We start from the raw sequence: 17,042 nt of genomic DNA on the forward strand, positions 1-17,042 counted from the left end.
GCCCCGCCCGCCCGCGCCGCACGTGACGCTCCCGGCGCCCAGCGGCGGGGCCCGGCCCGGTCCCTCCGCTGCCTCCGCTCCCAACGCTGCCGCCGCCGCCGCCGGCGCGGCCCGGCCGCCGCTCCGGTAAGTGCCGCCGCCCCCCCGGCCCCGCCGCCCCCGGCCCCGCCGCTCCGGTGACCTTCACCGGGGGGGGGGGGGGGATGCGGCAGCCGCGCCAGGGACCCGCGCCCGGGGCAGCCGCGCCACCGGCCCCCAAACCTGCCCCCCACCTGCCCCCCACCTGCCCCATCTGCCCCCAACCAGCCCCCCCCACCTGCTCCTCACCTGCCCCATCCGCCCTAACTGGCCCCCCCCACCTGCCCCCCCAACCTGTCCTCCTTCCCCCGAACTGCCCCCCCACCTGCCCTCCAACCTGCCCTTCACCTGCCCCATCTGCCCCCAACCGGCCCCCCAAACTGCCCCCTCCAACCTGCCCCCCTTCCCCCAAACCTCCCCCCCCCCCACCTGCCCCATCCACCCCCCCCAACCTGCCCCTCACCGGCCCTGACCAGTCCCAACTGCCTTGTTCCCCCCCAACCTGCCCCCCCGCCTGCCCCATCCACCCCCCATCCCAAAATCTGCCCCCCGCCCTGCCCGCAACCACCCCCAAACCTCCCCAGCCCCCCCCCAACCTGCCCCCAATCCCCCCCAAAGCAGCCCCCAACCGGTCCCTTGTACCCCCCCAACCGGCCCCTTGATCCCCTGGATCTGCCCCCCCGTCTGTCCCCTTCTGCCCCCCCCACATCTTCCCCATAACCTGTCCCCCCTCCCTCTGCCCCCCAACCTGCCCCCCACATCTACCCCTATCGCCCCATGTGTACCCTCAGTCTGCCCTGCTGCAGCGCAAGCCGCCCCCACAACCTGCCCCCCCCATATCCCCCCCCTCTGCTCCCCATAGCGCCCCCAGCCTGGCCCCGCTCTGCCCCCCGGGACCCCGGCGAGGCCCCACTCGCCCCGCGCGGGCACGGCACGGCTGCACGGGGACGGGCCGACCTTGCGCGGGGGCCCGGGGCCCTGCACGGACCAGCCCGCGGCGTCTGCCCGGGGCCTGCGCACGGTGCCGCGGCGTGGCGGCACGGGGGGGGCTCATATCCGTGGCGTGGCGGCACGGGGGGGGCCCATGTCCGTGGCGTGTCTGCACGGGGGGGGCCCATGTCCGTGGCGTGTCTGCACGGGGGCCCTGCACAAACCAGCCTGCGGCGTGTCTGCGCGGGGGCTCGCGTCTGCGCGGGGCCGCGTCGCGTTTGCACGGGGGCTCGTGCACAAACCAGGCCCCGTGGTGTTTGCCCGGGGGCTCGTGTCCACGTCGTGTCTGCCGGGGGCTCGCGTTTGCGCGTGGGGCCGCGTCGCGTTTGCCCGGGGGCTCGTGCACAAACCGGCCTTCGCGGTGCCGGTGCCGGTGCCGGTGCCGTGCTCGGCGCTGCCGCCCCGGCCGCTGTCCATGGTGCTGCCGCGGGCGCCAGCAGCGGGCGCCGCCGGGTGCCCGGCGCTGCACGTGGCCTCGGGTCTGTCCCCCCCTCCCCCCCCCCCATGCCGGGGGCTGGCGTGTGGCCCCGCCACCTCGGGCACCGCGGGCTGCCCCCGCCCCGGTGCTGCTGCCCGTGAGAGATGAGCACGGCCGGCGCGCTCAGCCCGCGCTGGCCAGCAAACAGCAGCCAGCAATACTTCGGGTGAACGCCACCATTAGGCTTCAGCGTTAACGCCCCCGCAGGAGCGTGGAGGTGTCAGGGCGAGGGTGCCGTGCCAGCTGGGTTTTGGGGGGGGGGGGTGAGGCAGTGCTGAAGTGCCTGGGTCCCCAAAGCCGGTGGGCTCCAGGCTTGCCCACCTCTCCTCTCCCCCCAGGAAGAGCCATGGGCCACCCGGGGCCCCCCCGGGCCACCTAGACGCATCCCACCCCCCGACCCCACGGTAAGACCTCGGCGCTGGGGGTACCTGGGGGCGGGGGGACGCGGCCCGCTCGACCGCGGGCGCCGGGCGCTCACAGCCCCTTGCGTCCCGCAGGGAAGCAGCATGGCCGAGCCGCGCTACGCCTGCCCGCCGCCTCTCAAGGTAAGCGGGGGACGCGCCCGGCGGGCACCCATGGGTGCACCGGGCGCCCCGTGGGGACGGGCAGCCGGCCCTGACGCCCGCGCCGCGGTGTCTTGCAGACGGAGGAGGACTACATCCCCTACCCCAGCGTCCACGAGGTAACGCCGGTGCCGGCGCGGGCGCCGGGCGGGCGCGGGTGCTGCCCCGGCACCCACCTCCGCCGCTGGCACCAGGTGCTGGGCCGGGAAGGGCCGTTCCCCCTCATCCTGCTGCCGCAGTTCGGGGGCTACTGGATCGAGGGCACCAACCACCAGCTCGGCGGGACGCCCGTCCCCAGTCCCCTGCCGGCGCCCAGCGCCCGCGCCAAGCTTGAGTGCAACCACACGGCCAAGATCTACCGCAAGCATTTCCTGGGCAAGGTGAGCGCCGGCGCCCACGGGTGCCCTGGGCGGGGGTGTCTGCGTGGGGGTGGGAGTCCGTGGACATGGGTGGCCCGTGGGCATGGCTGCTCAGAGACGGGTGCCCATGGACATGGGTGCTCAGAGACATGAGTGTCCGTGGATGTGGGTCGCCCATGGGCATGGGTTCTTATGGATGTGGAGTCCCCATGGGCACGGGTGCCCCACGGCATGGGTGCTTTCAGCTATGGGTACCCATAGGCATGGGTGCTGAGGGATGTGGGATCCCCCTGAACATGGGTGCTCCATGGCACGTGTGCTTGCAGGATCCCCATGGATATGGGTGCACCATGGGCCTGGGTGCATGTGGGCACAGGAGCCTTCAGGCATTGGTGCCCATGGATATGGGTGGCTGGGGATGTGGGTGCTCCAGAAGCATGGCTGTTGGGGGGAATGGGTGTCCATTGGCATGGGTGCTCCATGGGAATGGGTGTCCCTTGGCATGGGTGCTCCATTGGAATGGGTGCCCCATGGCATGGGTGCTCCATGGGAATGGGTGCTCCATGGCATGGGTGCTCCATTGGAATGGGTGCCCCATGGCATGGGTGCTCCATGGGAATGGGTGTCCCTTGGCATGGGTGCTCCATTGGAATGGGTGCCCCATGGCATGGGTGCTCCATGGGAATGGGTGTCCCTTGGCATGGGTGCTCCATGGGTATGGGTGCCCCATGGCATGGGTGCTCCATGGGAATGGGTGCTCCATGGCATGGGTGCTCCATTGGAATGGGTGCCCCATGGCATGGGTGCTCCATGGGAATGGGTGATCCTTGGCATGGGTGCTCCATGGGTATGGGTGTCCCTTGGCATGGGTGCTCCATGGGAATGGGTGACCCTTGGCATGGGTGCTCCATGGGAATGGGTGCCCCATGGCATGGGTGCTCCATGGGAATGGGTGTCCCTTGGCATGGGTGCTCCATGGGTATGGGTGCCCCATGGCATGGGTGCTTCATGGGTATGGGTGTCCCTTGGCATGGGTGCTCCATGGATATGGGTGTCCCTTGGCATGGGTGCTCCAAGGGCATGGGAGCCCCATGACATGGGTGTCCCATGGGCATGGCCAACACAGGTGCCCCATGGCACGGTGCCACCAAGCCCCCTGGGCAGTGGGTCCGGCTGCCCGTGGGAGGGTGCCCCCACCCCTTTGCAGGTCGGGTGCCCCCGGCACCCACCCCACGGGCTCTCTGCCCTCCTTACAGGAGCACTTCAACTACTACTCGCTGGACGCTGCCCTGGGCCACCTCGTCTTCTCCCTCAAGTACGATGAGCAGGAGCACCTCCACCTGCTGCTGCGGTGAGCGGGGTGCCGGGGGGGCGCCGGGGGGGCCTGGGCCGCCGCCACGGCGGCTCTGACGCCTGGGCCCCCCCCGCAGCACCCGCACCCGCACGCTGCACGACGTGGTGCCCATCTCCTGCCTCGCCGAGTTCCCCAACGTGGTGCAGATGGCCAAGGTGGGTGCCCCCGTCCGCCCCGCGCGCCCGCGCCCCGCTCGCGCCCCGCTCCCACCTCGCTCTCCCCCCGCAGCTGGTGTGCGAGGACGTCAACGTGGACCGCTTCTACCCCGTGCTCTACCCCAAGGTGAGCGGCGGCGCGGGGGGGGGGGACACAAAGCAGCACCCCGGGGTGCCCCCGGCTCCGCCGCGCCAACGCAGCCCCTGGGCGCCCGCAGGCCTCCCGCCTCATCGTGGCCTTCGACGAGCACGTCATCAGCAATAACTTCAAGTTTGGCGTCATCTACCAAAAGCTGGGCCAGGTAACGGCGGGGGGGGGGGTGGCGGGGCGGCGGGTGCCGGCGCCGGGTGCCGACGGGGCGCGCGTCCCCGCAGACCTCCGAGGAGGAGCTTTTCGGCACCACGGAGGAGAGCCCGGCCTTCGTGGAGTTCCTCGACTTCCTCGGCCAGAAGGTCAAGCTGCAGGACTTCAAGGGGTGAGCGAGGCGGCGGCGGTGGGTGCCCCCCGGGTTCCCCCACCCCGCGGTGCCGCCGGCCTCAGCCCCGTCCCGCGGCAGGTTCCGGGGCGGCCTGGACGTGACGCACGGGCAGACGGGCACCGAGTCGGTGTACTGCCACTTCCGCGACAAGGAGATCATGTTCCACGTCTCCACCAAGCTGCCCTACACCGAGGGCGACGCCCAGCAGGTAGGCGCCCGCCGCGGGGCACCCGCCGGCCGCCCCGCCGCCGCTGACCCCCGGCCCTCCCGTCCCCCCCCAGCTGCAGCGCAAGCGCCACATCGGCAACGACATCGTGGCCATCGTCTTCCAGGACGAGAACACCCCCTTCGTGCCTGACATGATCGCCTCCAACTTCTTGCACGCCTACGTGGTGGTGCAGCTGGAGCAGGCCGGCTCCCAGGACACCCTCTACAAGGTACGGGCCGCCCGGACGCCGGGGCCCTCCCCGCGCCTCGGCCGCCCTGACGCCGCCCCCCCGCCCCGCGCTGCAGGTCTCCGTCACGGCGCGGGACGACGTGCCCTTCTTCGGGCCCCCGCTGCCCGACCCCGCCGTCTTCAGGAAGGTGAGCGGCGGCGGGCGCCGCGGGGCGCCGGGGGGGGGCCGGCACCCACCAGGGCGGCTCCGTCGCCCCGCAGGGCCCCGAGTTCCAGGAGTTCCTGCTCACCAAGCTCATCAACGCCGAGTACGCCTGCTACCGGGCCGACAAGTTCGCCAAGCTGGAGGTGAGCCCCGCGCCGGCTCCGCCGCGGCCCCGGCGGCGCTGGGCCTGCGGCGGGGGCCATGCATGCTGCAGGTGCTGCGCCTGCAGCGTGCACCGTGCACGCGTGGTGCAGGGGCCGTGCACGGCGCGGGTGCTGCACCGTGCACCGTGACCGGTGCCGCGGTCGTCGCCGCAGGAGCGGACGCGGGCGGCGCTGCTGGAGACGCTGCACGAGGAGCTGCACGCCCACAGCCAGGCCATGCTGGGGCTGGGCCCCGACGAGGACCGGCCCGAGAACGGCGCCGGCGGCGCTGGCAGCGGCGGCGGCAGCTTCTTCGAGTCCTTCAAGGTGAGAATGGGATGGGGGCGGGGCTTCTGCGTGGCCCCGCCCCTTGCTGCGTGGCCCCGCCCCTGCAATGCACGGACACACCTCCTCTGGCCCCTTCGGCTGAGCCTGAGCCCCTAAGCCACGCCCCCTCACCCTGAGCCACTCCCCCTTCCTCCTGGCCACGCCCCTCCTCTCCCCAGCCCAGCCCCAAGGTTCCACTGCCATTCACCATCCTGCACCTGAGCCCGCCCCCTTCCTCCTGGCCACGCCCCCTTCCTCCTGGCCACGCCCCCTTCCTCCTGGCCACGCCCCTCCTCTCCCCAGCCCAGCCCCAAAGTTCCACTCCCATTCACCATCCTGCACCTGAGCCCGCCCCCTTCCTCCTGGCCACGCCCCCTTCCTCCTGGCCACGCCCCCTTCCTCCTGGCCACGCCCCTCCTCTCCCCAGCCCAGCCCCAAAGTTCCACTCCCATTCACCTCCCTGCACCTGAGCCCGCCCCCTTTCTCCTGGCCACGCCCCCTTCCTCCTGGCCACGCCCCCCTGCGATGACAAGCCCCGCCCCCTCACCCAAGCCCCGCCCCCCCGACGGCCCCGTGCCGGGGGCTGACGGCGGTGGGCGCCGCCTCGGCAGTCGCTGCTGGTGCCCGGGAGCCGGCGGGGACGTCGCGGCAGCGCCATCGGCATCGGCACCGTGGAGGAGGTGGGTGCCCCCCGTGTCCCCCCCCCCCGGTGTCCCCCCTGCCGCCGCCGCGTCCCCTGAGCGCGCCGTGGGTGCCCCGCAGGCCCTGCTGGTGCCCGGCAAGAGCCCCACGCGGAAGCGCCCGGGGCCCCTGGGCTCGCGCCGCAGCAGCGCCATCGGCATCGAGAACATCCAGGAGGTGCAGGAGCAGAGGTGGGTGCCGGGGCGCGGGGGGCCGGGGCGCCCGCCGCCCTGCCCACCCGCCCCGTCCCCCGCCAGGGACAGCCCGCCCGGCGCCACCAGCCCCGGGGCCCCGCCGCCCGCCTCCCGGGCCTCCTCGGCGCAGAGCTCCCCCGAGATGCCCACCGCCAGGAACAGGTTGGGGGCGCGGGCGTGGGGCGGCGCGGGGACCGGGGGCACGGGGACCCGATGGCGCTTGGATCGGGTGGCGTGGAGACGTGGTAGCTCGGGGACCCGGTGGCGCTTGGATGGGGTGGCATGGAGACATGGTAGCTTGGGGACCTGGTGGCTCTTGGATGGGGTGGCATGGAGACGTGGTAGCTCGGGGACCCGGTGGTGCTTGGATTGGGTGGCATGGAGACGTGGTACCTCGGGGATGGGGTGGCACTTGGATGGGGTGGCATGGAGACGTGGTAGCTCGGGGACCCGGTGGCGCTTGGATGGGGTGGCATGGAGACGTGGTAGCTCGGGGATGAGGTGGCTCTTGGATTGGGTGGCATGGAGACATGGTAGCTTGGGGACCCGATGGCGCCTGGATCGGGTGGCATGGAGACATGGTAGGTTGGGGACCTGGTGGCTCTTGGATGGGGTGGCATGGAGACATGGTACCTCGGGGATGGGGTGGTGCTTGGATGGGGTGGCATGGAGACATGGTAGCTTGGGGATGGGGTGGCACTTGGATTGGGTGGCATGGAGACATGGTAGCTCGGGGACCCGGTGGCGCTTGGATTGGGTGGCATGGAGACATGGTAGCTCGGGGACCTGGTGGCTCTTGGATTGGGTGGCATGGAGACATGGTACCTCGGGGGTGGGGTGGCACTTGGATGGGGTGGCATGGAGACATGGTAGCTCGGGGACCTGGTGGCTCTTGGATGGGGTGGCATGGAGACATGGTAGCTTGGGGACCTGGTGGCTCTTGGATGGGGTGGCATGGAGACATGGTAGCTTGGGGACCCGGTGGCACTTGGATGGGGTGGCATGGAGACATGGTAGCTCGGGGATGGGGTGGCACTTGGATGGGGTGGCATGGAGACATGGTAGCTCGGGGATGGGGTGGCACTTGGATGGGGTGGCATGGAGACATGGTAGCTCGGGGACCCGGTGGCACTTGGATTGGGTGGCATGGAGACATGGTAGCTCGGGGGTGGGGTGGCACTTGGATGGGGTGGCATGGAGACATGGTAGCTCGGGGACCCGGTGGCACTTGGATGGGGTGGCATGGAGACATGGTAGCTTGGGGATGGGGTGGCACTTGGATGGGGTGGCATGGAGACATGGTAGCTCGGGGACCCGGTGGCGCTTGGATTGGGTGGCATGGAGACATGGTAGCTTGGGGACCTGGTGGCTCTTGGATGGGGTGGCATGGAGACGTGGTAGCTCGGGGACCTGGTGGTGCTTGGATGGGGTGGCATGGAGACATGGTAGCTCGGGGGTGGGGTGGCACTTGGATGGGGTGGCATGGAGACATGGTAGCTCGGGGACCTGGTGGCTCTTGGATGGGGTGGCATGGAGACATGGTAGCTTGGGGACCTGGTGGCTCTTGGATGGGGTGGCATGGAGACATGGTAGCTTGGGGACCCGGTGGCACTTGGATTGGGTGGCATGGAGACATGGTAGCTTGGGGATGGGGTGGCACTTGGATGGGGTGGCATGGAGACATGGTAGTTTGGGGATGGGATGGCATAGAGACATGGTAGCTTGGGGACCTGGTGGCACTCGGTTGGGGTGGCATGGTGACATGGTAGCTTGGGGACCTGGTGGCACTCAGATGGGGTGGCATCGTAGCTCGGGGACCTGGTGGCACTCGGATGGGATGGCATGGTGACATGGTAGCTTGGGGACCTGGTGGCACTTGGCTGGGGTGGCTGAGGGGTGGGGTGGCATGGGGTATGGTATCATGGGGAGGGGGTGGCACAGGGCCATCGTGGGATGGGGTGGCACGTGGATGGAGCAGCACAGGGACGTGGTAGCACGGGGACGGAGCAGTGCAGGGACAGGGTGGCGCGGGGATGGGGTGGCACAGCAGCAGGATGACACAGGGACAAGGTGGTGTGAGAACGGGACATCACAGGGACGAGGTCTCACCAGGGTGGCGTGGCACGGGGACAAGGTGGCACTTCAATCGGGTGACATGGGGACATGGTGGGATGGGGACGGGATGGGACAGGGATGCGGTGGCATGGGGATGGGCTGACACAGGGACGTGGTGGCATGGGGATGTGGTGGCATGGGGTGACACGGGGACATGGTGGCATGGGGACAGGGGGGGACGGGGTGGCGCAGGCCAGGCGTCCCTCGCAGAGCGGAGAAGCCGGAGCCGCCGCGGGATTTCTCCCGCTCGTCGTCCAGCGCCAGCAGCTTCGGCAGCGTGGCCGAGGAGCCCGAGGAGCCCGACGGCGCCCGCCCGGCCCCCCCCGGCCCCCCCGAGCTCCGGCTGCCGCCCACGGTGAGGCCGGCCCCGCGCTGGGGGGGGTGATGGTGGTGGTGACCCCCCCCTCTCCCCGGTGACCCCCCCTCTGGCCTTCGCGCAGGGCTGCTAGTCTTCCTCGCCGGGCGCCGCGGGGGGGCCAGAAGAGGGCTCGCACCCCCCTTTTTCGCCGCCACCCCGCTTCGCCCCCCCCCTCGCCAGGACACGAAGCCATCGCCACCACCGGCGCCCCCCCCCCCCCCCCAGCATCCCGGCTGCGTTTCGGGCCCCCCCCGGGGGCATCGCCAGACAATCCCCCCCCCCGGCGCCCCCCCCTCCCCGGTGTAAGTATGTGGTTTGGGGCGCCGGGAGCGCGCCGCCCCCCCGCTTTCGCCCCCCCCCCCCGCCGGCCCCCCCCCCCGCGTTTCGGGGCGCTGGCCGGGCCGTGTATAAAATAAAGATCTATTTATTGCTACCGAACGGCGACGCTGCTGCGGCACCCGCGGGTGCCCCCCCGCCGGAAGGGGAAAAAAGGGGAAAAAGAGAAATTCCCAAAAAAAGGGGAAAAAACGAGAAATTCCAAAAAAAGGGGGAAAAAAAAGAAATTGCAAAAAAAAGGGGCTTTACAAAAAACCCCTCGCTCTGCGTTGGCTCCGGCGGGCGCCGGGCTTGCCAGGGCCGCGGCTCCTGGCCCCGTGCCGCCGGCCCGCGCGGGGGGCGAGGAAATAAATACCGGGGGCCGCGGGGGCCGCAGGCGCCGGGCAGCGTCGCCGAAAAGGGCCGCGCCAGCCCCTCGCGGCCGCCCGCAGCGGGCACCGGCCGGCGGGGGGGGGGGCAAGTGTGCAAGGGCAGCGACTGCGCGTGCAAGGGCAGCGGTTGCGTGTGCAAGGGCAGCGATTGCACACGCAGGGGCCGGTTTGCAAACGCGGGGTGTGATTTGCACACGCAGGGCCTGGTTTGCAAGCAGGGGGGGGGTCCGTTTGCACGCGTGGGGGGGGCGATTTGCACGCTCAGGGTGCCCTTTGCACATGGATGGGGCGATTTGCACGCGCAGGGTGCCCTTTGCAGCTGGCGGGGTGCTATTTGCACAGGGAGGTGTTTGCAACCAGGGGTGCCGTTTGCATGCATGGGGGGGCCCGTTGCAACTGGGGGGGGGTGCTATTTGCATGCAGGGGGTGTCATTTGCAACTGGGGGTGCCATTTGCAAGTGTGGCGGGCCATTTGCAAATGGGGGGGTGCTATTTGCACACACAGGGAGCGGTTTGCAAAGGGGGGACGCTATTTGCATGCGGGGGGGTGTCGTTTGCAACTGGGGGTGCTATTTGCAAGTGTGGCGGGCTGTTTGCAAGCGGGGGGGTGCTATTTGCACACACGGGGAGAAGTTTGCAAGGGGGGGGTGGTATTTGCACAGGGAGCGGTTTGCAAGCGGGGGGGTGCTATTTGCACGCACATAGTGCGGTTTGCAAACGGGGGGGTTGGTATTTGCACGCGCAGGGAGTGGTTTGCAAATGGGGGGGTTGCTATTTGCACAGGCAGTGGTTTGCAAGTTGGGGGGGGGGTCACTATTTGCACAGGGGGCCGCTTGCGAACAGGAGGGTTTTGATGTCGGAGGAGGCGGCGGCCGGATCCTTCCTGCCTCCCCCACCCCGCGAATGGGCCATTGGAGCCCCCCACTGCGCCCCCCCCGCTCCCACGCCACCGGCCCTGCCGCCCCCCGGCCACCGCGTTTCCTTGCATTCACCTCGGCTTCCTTCCGCGCCGGGGGGCCGGAGCATCGCCAGCTCGTGCATGGCCCGGGGGCTTTTTTTCCTTTTTTCTTTTCTTTTTTTCTTTTTTTCACCCCCCCCCCCACCCCGCGCTCCCCGAGGGCCGGAGCGGGGGGAGCGGAGCGATGCTAATGACAGGGCAGGAAAACCACGTTGCGGGCGGCCGGCGGGAGCGGCCAGCGCTCAGCGGAGCAGCGGGAGGAGGAGGAGGGCGGCGAGGAAGGCCAGGGAGCGCGGGGCCGGCGCGGCGGCGGCAGCGGCACCGCCGCAGTGCGCCCGGTTGGGGCCGATGCAGGCGGCGTAGGCCATGGCGTGCGGGATGTAGTTCTGCTCGCGGACGCCGTGCAGCAGGTGGGCCATGGGGCCCTTGGCGAAGACGGCCACGTCCTCGCCGCCGTGCGTCTCCTGCCGCAGCGGCACCGCCGCCTGCGCCTGGTAGTTGGCGTGGGCTGCGGGGCCGAAACGCCCCGGCGTTAGCGGGTTTGCTCGTCCATGCGTCCGTCCATCCATGTGTCCGTCCGTCCATCCATCCATCCGTCCATCAATCTGTCCATCCATCCACCCATCCCTCCATCCATCCGTCTGTCCCTCCATCTGTCCATCCGTCCATCCATCCATCCATTCATCCGCCCATCCATGCATCCGTCCATCCGTCCATCCTTCCATGCATCTGTCTATCCGTCCATCCATCCGTCTATCAATCTGTCCATCCATCCGTCCGTCCATCCACCCATCCCTCCATCCATCCATCCGTCCATCCATCTGTCCGTCCATCTGTCCGTCCATCCATCTGTCCATCCATCCATTCATCTGCCTATCCATGCATCCGTCCATCCATGCATCCTTCCATGCATCTGTCCATCCGTCCATCCATCCGTCCATCAATCTGTCCAACCATCCGTCCATCCATCCACCCATCCCTCCATCCGTCCATCCACCCATCCGTCCATCCATCCGTCCGTCTGTCCGTCCATCCATCCATCCACCCATCCGTCCATCCGTCCGTCCGTCCCTCCCTCCGTCCCCGGGACCACTCACCGAAGTCCACGGTGGAGACGTTCTCCCGCTCGCCCGCCACCATCTTGTAGCCGGGGCCGTTGCCGTAGAGGATGGCGGTGAAGGGCTTGCGGTCCACGTCGCTCTGCATCGGCGCCAGACCTGCCGCGGGCGCCGTCAGCACCGACCCCGCCGCCCCGGGGGGGGGTTGGGGGGGGGTGGGGGGCTCACCGAAGATGGGGTTGCCGCGGGGGGTGTAGCCGCCGAAGGTGAAGACGTGCGAGTGGTCGGCGGTGACGACGGTGAGGGTGTCGCGCGGCGAGGTGAGCCGGGCCGCCAGCCCCACGGCGCGGTCCAGCTCCACCGCCTCGTGCAGCGCCTGCTTGGCCTTGCCCTCGTGGTGCCCGTGGTCGATACGGCCCCCTGCGAGGCCACCCATCATCATCACCCCGTTGGTGTCACCCCATCAGCATCACCCCAGCGGCATCACCCCGTTGGTGTCACCCCATCATCATCGCCCCAGTGGCATCACCCCGTTGATGTCCCTCCATCAGCATCACCCCATCGGTGTCACCACATCAGCATCATCCCGTTGGCATCAGCCTAGCCGCATCACCCCGTTGGTGTCACCCCATCAGCATCACCCCGTCAGCATCACCCTGGCAGCATCACCCTGTTGGTGTCACCCCATCATCATCGCCCCAGTGGCATCACCCCGTTGATGTCCCTCCATCAGCATCACCCCATCGGTGTCACCACATCAGCATCATCCCGTTGGCATCAGCCTAGCCACATCACCCCGTTGGTGTCACCCCATCAGCATCACCCCGTCGGCGTCACCCCGGCAGCATCACCCTGTTGGTGTCACCCCATCATCATCACCCCAGTGGCATCACCCCATCGGTGTCACCGCATCAGCATCATCCCGTCGGCATCAGCCTAGCCGCATCACCTCGTTGGTGTCACCCCATCAGCATCACCCCCTTGGCGTCACCCCGTCGGTGTCACCCCACTGGCATCACCCCGTCGGTGTCACCCCCTCAGCATCACCCCGTCGGTGTCACCCCACGGGCCCCCCCTTTGTGCCCCCACCTTCCACCAGGAGGAAAAACCCCCGGGGGTTTTTCTGCAGCATCCGGATGGCCACGGCCACCATCTCGGTGAGCGACGGGTCCGTCTCGTTGTTGCGGTCCAGCTCGTAGACCATGTCACCCGGCTCGAAGAGGCCTGGGCAGGGAGGCGGTTGCCGGGGGGGGGGGTGTCACCGGGGTGCCGCATGCCCGGGACCCCCCCGCGCCCACCCGCCGCCCCACTCACCCAGGAGGAAGTCGACGCGGCTGAGGTTGAGCGCCAGCAGCTCCCGCCGGTGCCACACGTAGCGGGCGACCTGCCGGAGCCCAGGCGTCCCGTGGGGATGCACCCGCCGCGGGGTGCCGGTCCCCCCCCCCCCCGTGTCCCCCCCCCCCCGTTACCGCGCCGGGCGGCTTGCTGTCGCGCCAGGCCTGGACGAGGTCGCGGCGGTCCAGGCGGGTGCCGCGGTGCCGCTCCTCGCCCGGGTACTCCACGTCGCTGGCGTTTTTGGGGAACATGTACTTGCGCCCGCCGCCCAGGATCACCTGCGGGAACGGGCGGCCGTTTCCCCACGGGACCCTCCGGAAAAGCCCCCCGCCGGATGGCTGGCACAGAGCTGAGATTTTCTTTCCCGCGGGGATTCGGGCCGCGCGAGGAGGAGAACAGCCCCCGCGGCACCGCGGCGGGCCGAGACATCCAGGGAACCCCGTCGGGCGGCGAAGCGAGGCGAAACCACCCCAGGGACCTCACCGAAATAACCCACCCGGCGGCTATTAACGCCGCCGAGCCGAAACCACCCGGGACCGAAATATCCCCCTGCGCCAGCCCCGATTTGGCTCCGCGTGCGGCCGGGTCCCCGCGTGACCCCGCCGGCGCGGAGCCCCGTCCCGCGGCGCGGGCTGTTTGCTTTGGAGCGCCGCCTCCCCGGCCGCCGTTATAAATAACCGGGCCGAGATCCCCCCCCCGCCGCCGCCCCGCGCCGAAGGTGAATTACAACGCTGCAAAAAAGCAATGCCAAAATTATTAAGGCGAAGAAGAGGGAGAACGGGAAGAAAAAAAAAAAAAAACCCCTCTTCCCCGCTATATAATTATTTCCAGCCTGGGACAGAGTTAAAATTATATTAAAGGGAAAAAAGCGGGCGAGCAGCCTATTAAAGAGCTAAATGACAGGCTGCGCCGTGGGGCTATTTTGAAGCACAGAAGCAGATTTATTTACAGGGCCGAATTTTGGCTCAAATGGGCAGCGAGGGAAGCGCAGCCCGCGGGGCAGCAGGGCAGCGAGGGAGGGTTGCATCCCATGGGGGTCCCGGCCCCACATCTCCTGGGGGTCCGGCCCCACATCTCCTGGGGGTCCCAGCCCCGCATCTCCCGGGGGTCCCAGCTCTGGACCCATCCCTGATCCCAGCCCCACGTCTTCCAGTGGTCCCAGCCCTGCATCCTCTGGGGTCCCCGCCCCACATCCACTGGGGATCCCAGGTCCACATCTCCTGGAGGTCCCAGCCCCCCATCTCCTGAGGGTCCCATCCCCCCAACTACTGAGGGTCCCAGCCCCATATCTCCTGAGGGCCCCAGCCCCCCATCTACTGAGGGTCCCCGCCCCACATCTCCAGGGGTCCCAGCCCCACATCTCCTGGAGGTCCCATCGCCCCAACTACTGAGGGTCCCAGCCCCACATCGCCTGGGGGTCCCATCCCCCCAACTACTGAGGGTCCCAGCCCCACACCTTCTGAGGGTCCCATCCCCCCAACTACTGAGGGCCCCAGCCCCATATCTCCTGAGGGCCCCAGCCCCACATCTCCTGGAGGTCCCAGCCCCCCAACTACTGAGGGTCCCAGCCCCACATCTCCTGGGGGTCCCAGCCCCACATCCCCTGGGGGTCCCAGCCCCCCAACTACCGAGGGTCCCAGCCCCACATCTCCTGGGGGTACCAGCCCCCCAACTACTGAAGGTCCCAGCCCCACATCCCCTGGGGATACCAGTGCCACATCTCCTGGTGGTCCCATCCCCCCATCTCCTGGGGGTCCCAGCCCCACATCCCCTGAGGGTCCCAACCCCACATCCCCTGAGGGTCCCAGCCCCACATCCCCTGGGGATCCCAGCCCCACGTCTGCCCCCAGCCCTGGTCCCGCGTCCGCCCGCGGTGGCAGCCCCGCGTCTTCCCGCGGTCCGTCCCCCGCGTTGCCGGGCTGCTGGCCCCACAGCGGCCGGGGGGGCCGGGCCCCACAGCGGCCGGCGGCCCTACCTCGATGTCGGGGATGTTCTCCACCAGCTGCCGGGCGATGTCCTTGCAGCCGCCCTCCAGCGCGTCCGGGGGCATCTCGCCGTCCGAGTACCAGTCGCGGTTGGCCGAGTGGGCGTAGGCGGCGCTGGGCGTCGCGTGGGTCACCCGCGTGGTGGTGACGATGCCCACCGACTTGCCTGCGCCCCAAAAACGCCCGGCGCGGGGTGAAAAAAGCGGCCGGCCCCGATGCAGACGGTGCAAAACGGTGCAGGAAGCCTGATTTTGCAAAGCGGGCGCTTTGGGCGAATAGGCGCCGCGGTGCCAAGGGGCCTTTGCCCGAGGCCGGAGGGCGGGGGGACGCCGGGGCCCACCTCCGTCCTTGGCCCAGCGGAGGATGGAGGTGACCTCGCGGCCCTTGGTGGTGTTGCACTGGTCGCGGGTGACGCCGGCGCTGACGCCCACGGTGCCCTCGTTGGCCTTGACGCCGCACAGGTAGGCGGTGGCGGTGCCGGCGCTGTCGGGCACCTGCGCGTTGGTGTTGTAGGTCTGCGGCGGGGTGGGGGGGAGACGGAGAAAGGGGGGTTTTGGGGCGCTCGCCGCAAAGCGGGGCTTCGGCGAGGCCGGGGCGGGAGCGGCGCCTTGGTGGCCCCATCCCGCGGCCCAAATCGGGGTGGTGGCCCCACCTTGGAGAGGGCGACGTAGGGGAACTTGTCCATCTCCAGCTGGCTCTCCTCGCCCTGCCCGTGCTGCAGCTGCCCCTTGAGGATGCGGGCGGCCGTGACGGTGGAGACCCCCATGCCTGCGGGGGGGGGTTGGGGGGGGGTTGCATCCCCGTGAGCCGCCGCAGAGACCCGGCACGCTCGTGCCGCGCTCGGCCACCCTCACCCGCCCCGGCTCACCGTCGCCGAGGAAGAGGAGGAGGTTCTTGGCCACGTTCTGGTTGAGGCGCTGGAGGCGCAGGGCATCGCGCAGGGCCGCCTGGGCCTGCCGCCGCCAGTACTCGGGGTCCTGCTCCTTCTCTGCGGGCGGGCGCAAAGCCGGGCTCGGCCACCGGCACCCCCCCGTGTCCCCCCCCCCCCCCGAAACCCACCTACCGGGCGCCAGCGAGGCCAGGCACAGCTCGGCCACGAGGGCGAGGAGGAGAGCCTTCATCGCGCCCCGGCGCGGCGGGGGACGGCAGTGGGCGAGGGCGGCTCGCGGGGTCCCTGCTGCACGGCCGTGTCCCTGTTACGTGTCCCTGTCCTTATTGCGTGCCCCCCCTGCGTGTCCCCATCCCAACTGCATGTCCCAATCCCAACTGCATGTCCCCATCCTTCTTGCATGTCCCCGTCCTGGCTGCATGCCCATGTCCCCAGTGCTTGTCCCCATCCCTCTTGCGTGTCCCTGTCCCCGTTGCATGTCTGCATCCCAACTGCATGTCCCCGTCCCGACTGCATGCCCGTGTCCCCAGTGCTTGTCCCTGTCCCCGTCGCATGTCCCTGTCCCGAGTGCATGTCCCCCTTGCATGTCCGCATCCCTCTTGCGTGTCCCTGTCCCCGTTGCATGTCTGCATCCCGACTGCATGTCCCCGTCCCGACTGCATGCCCGTGTCCCCAGTGCTTGTCCCTGTCCCCGTCGCATGTCCCTGTCCCGAGTGCATGTCCCCCTTGCATGTCCGCATCCCTCTTGCGTGTCCCTGTCCCCGCTGCACGTCCCTGTTGCATGTCCCCGTCCCTGTTGCATGTCCCCGTCCCGACCGCGCGTCCCTGTCCCCGTTGCAGGTCCCTGTTGCACGGCCGCATCCCTGTTGCACATCCCCGTCCCTGTTGCACCTCCGTGTCCCCGTTGCACCTCCAGGTCCCCCCTGCTCCCCCGTGTCCCCATCGCTCCCCGCGTCCCGCCGCCCGTCCCCGCGGCCCCGCACACGGCGAGGTCCCCGGCGGTGGCGGTGGTGGCAGCGAGGTCCCCGGCGGTGGCGGTGGTGGCGGTGGTGGCGGTGGTGGCGGTGGTCCTTACCGCGGGGGCTTCGCGCGCGGGGACGTCCGGGGCCTCTCCGCGCCCGCAGCCCGGCGTGGGGCGCGCGGCCCTGCTTGGCTCCGGCGCAGAGGACGGGGCCGGGGCCCCCGCGAGCCCTTAAATCCCCCCGCCGGCACCGGCCTTCTCCTCCTCCTCCTC

The 17,042-nt window shown here is 69.7% G+C and overlaps 2 protein-coding genes across 4 annotated transcripts; one reads left to right on the forward strand and one right to left on the reverse strand.

The window, feature by feature from the left end:
- Nucleotides 1–51: 51 nt before the first annotated feature.
- On the forward strand, nucleotides 52–9,084 carry RAP1GAP (RAP1 GTPase activating protein). 2 transcript variants are annotated; one of them, XM_064497039.1, is made up of 20 exons: nucleotides 52–126; nucleotides 1,885–1,950; nucleotides 2,044–2,091; nucleotides 2,190–2,228; nucleotides 2,304–2,489; nucleotides 3,725–3,819; nucleotides 3,899–3,977; nucleotides 4,051–4,104; nucleotides 4,196–4,279; nucleotides 4,353–4,453; nucleotides 4,535–4,664; nucleotides 4,738–4,893; nucleotides 4,970–5,041; nucleotides 5,115–5,201; nucleotides 5,376–5,528; nucleotides 6,140–6,208; nucleotides 6,291–6,400; nucleotides 6,467–6,565; nucleotides 8,729–8,873; nucleotides 8,959–9,084. In XM_064497039.1, exons 3-20 carry the CDS (start codon nucleotides 2,053–2,055, stop codon nucleotides 8,965–8,967), a joined length of 1,707 nt encoding a protein of 568 aa, XP_064353109.1. In that variant the 5' UTR covers nucleotides 52–126; nucleotides 1,885–1,950; nucleotides 2,044–2,052; the 3' UTR covers nucleotides 8,968–9,084. The 2 variants fall into 2 exon arrangements, with proteins under 2 accessions (XP_064353109.1, XP_064353108.1); XM_064497038.1 differs by having other exon boundaries at nucleotides 91–126; nucleotides 4,789–4,893.
- A 200-nt stretch (nucleotides 9,085–9,284) lies between these two features.
- Nucleotides 9,285–17,042, reverse strand: ALPL (alkaline phosphatase, biomineralization associated). Of its 2 annotated transcripts, none has more exons than XM_064497040.1 (12): nucleotides 16,884–17,042; nucleotides 15,983–16,112; nucleotides 15,788–15,907; nucleotides 15,572–15,687; nucleotides 15,260–15,434; nucleotides 14,910–15,085; nucleotides 13,069–13,212; nucleotides 12,914–12,983; nucleotides 12,689–12,823; nucleotides 11,828–12,019; nucleotides 11,639–11,758; nucleotides 9,285–11,049 (listed from the first exon to the last, which is right to left on the reverse strand). In XM_064497040.1, the coding sequence occupies exons 2-12, from the start codon at nucleotides 16,038–16,040 to the stop codon at nucleotides 10,784–10,786; spliced, it is 1,572 nt and encodes a 523-aa protein (XP_064353110.1). In that variant the 5' UTR covers nucleotides 16,041–16,112; nucleotides 16,884–17,042; the 3' UTR covers nucleotides 9,285–10,783. The 2 variants fall into 2 exon arrangements, with proteins under 2 accessions (XP_064353110.1, XP_064353111.1); XM_064497041.1 differs by having other exon boundaries at nucleotides 15,983–16,096; nucleotides 16,884–17,030.

This window comes from Dromaius novaehollandiae, chromosome 24 (assembly GCF_036370855.1).
Source record: "Dromaius novaehollandiae isolate bDroNov1 chromosome 24, bDroNov1.hap1, whole genome shotgun sequence".
Taxonomy (NCBI): Eukaryota; Metazoa; Chordata; class Aves; order Casuariiformes; family Dromaiidae; genus Dromaius; species Dromaius novaehollandiae.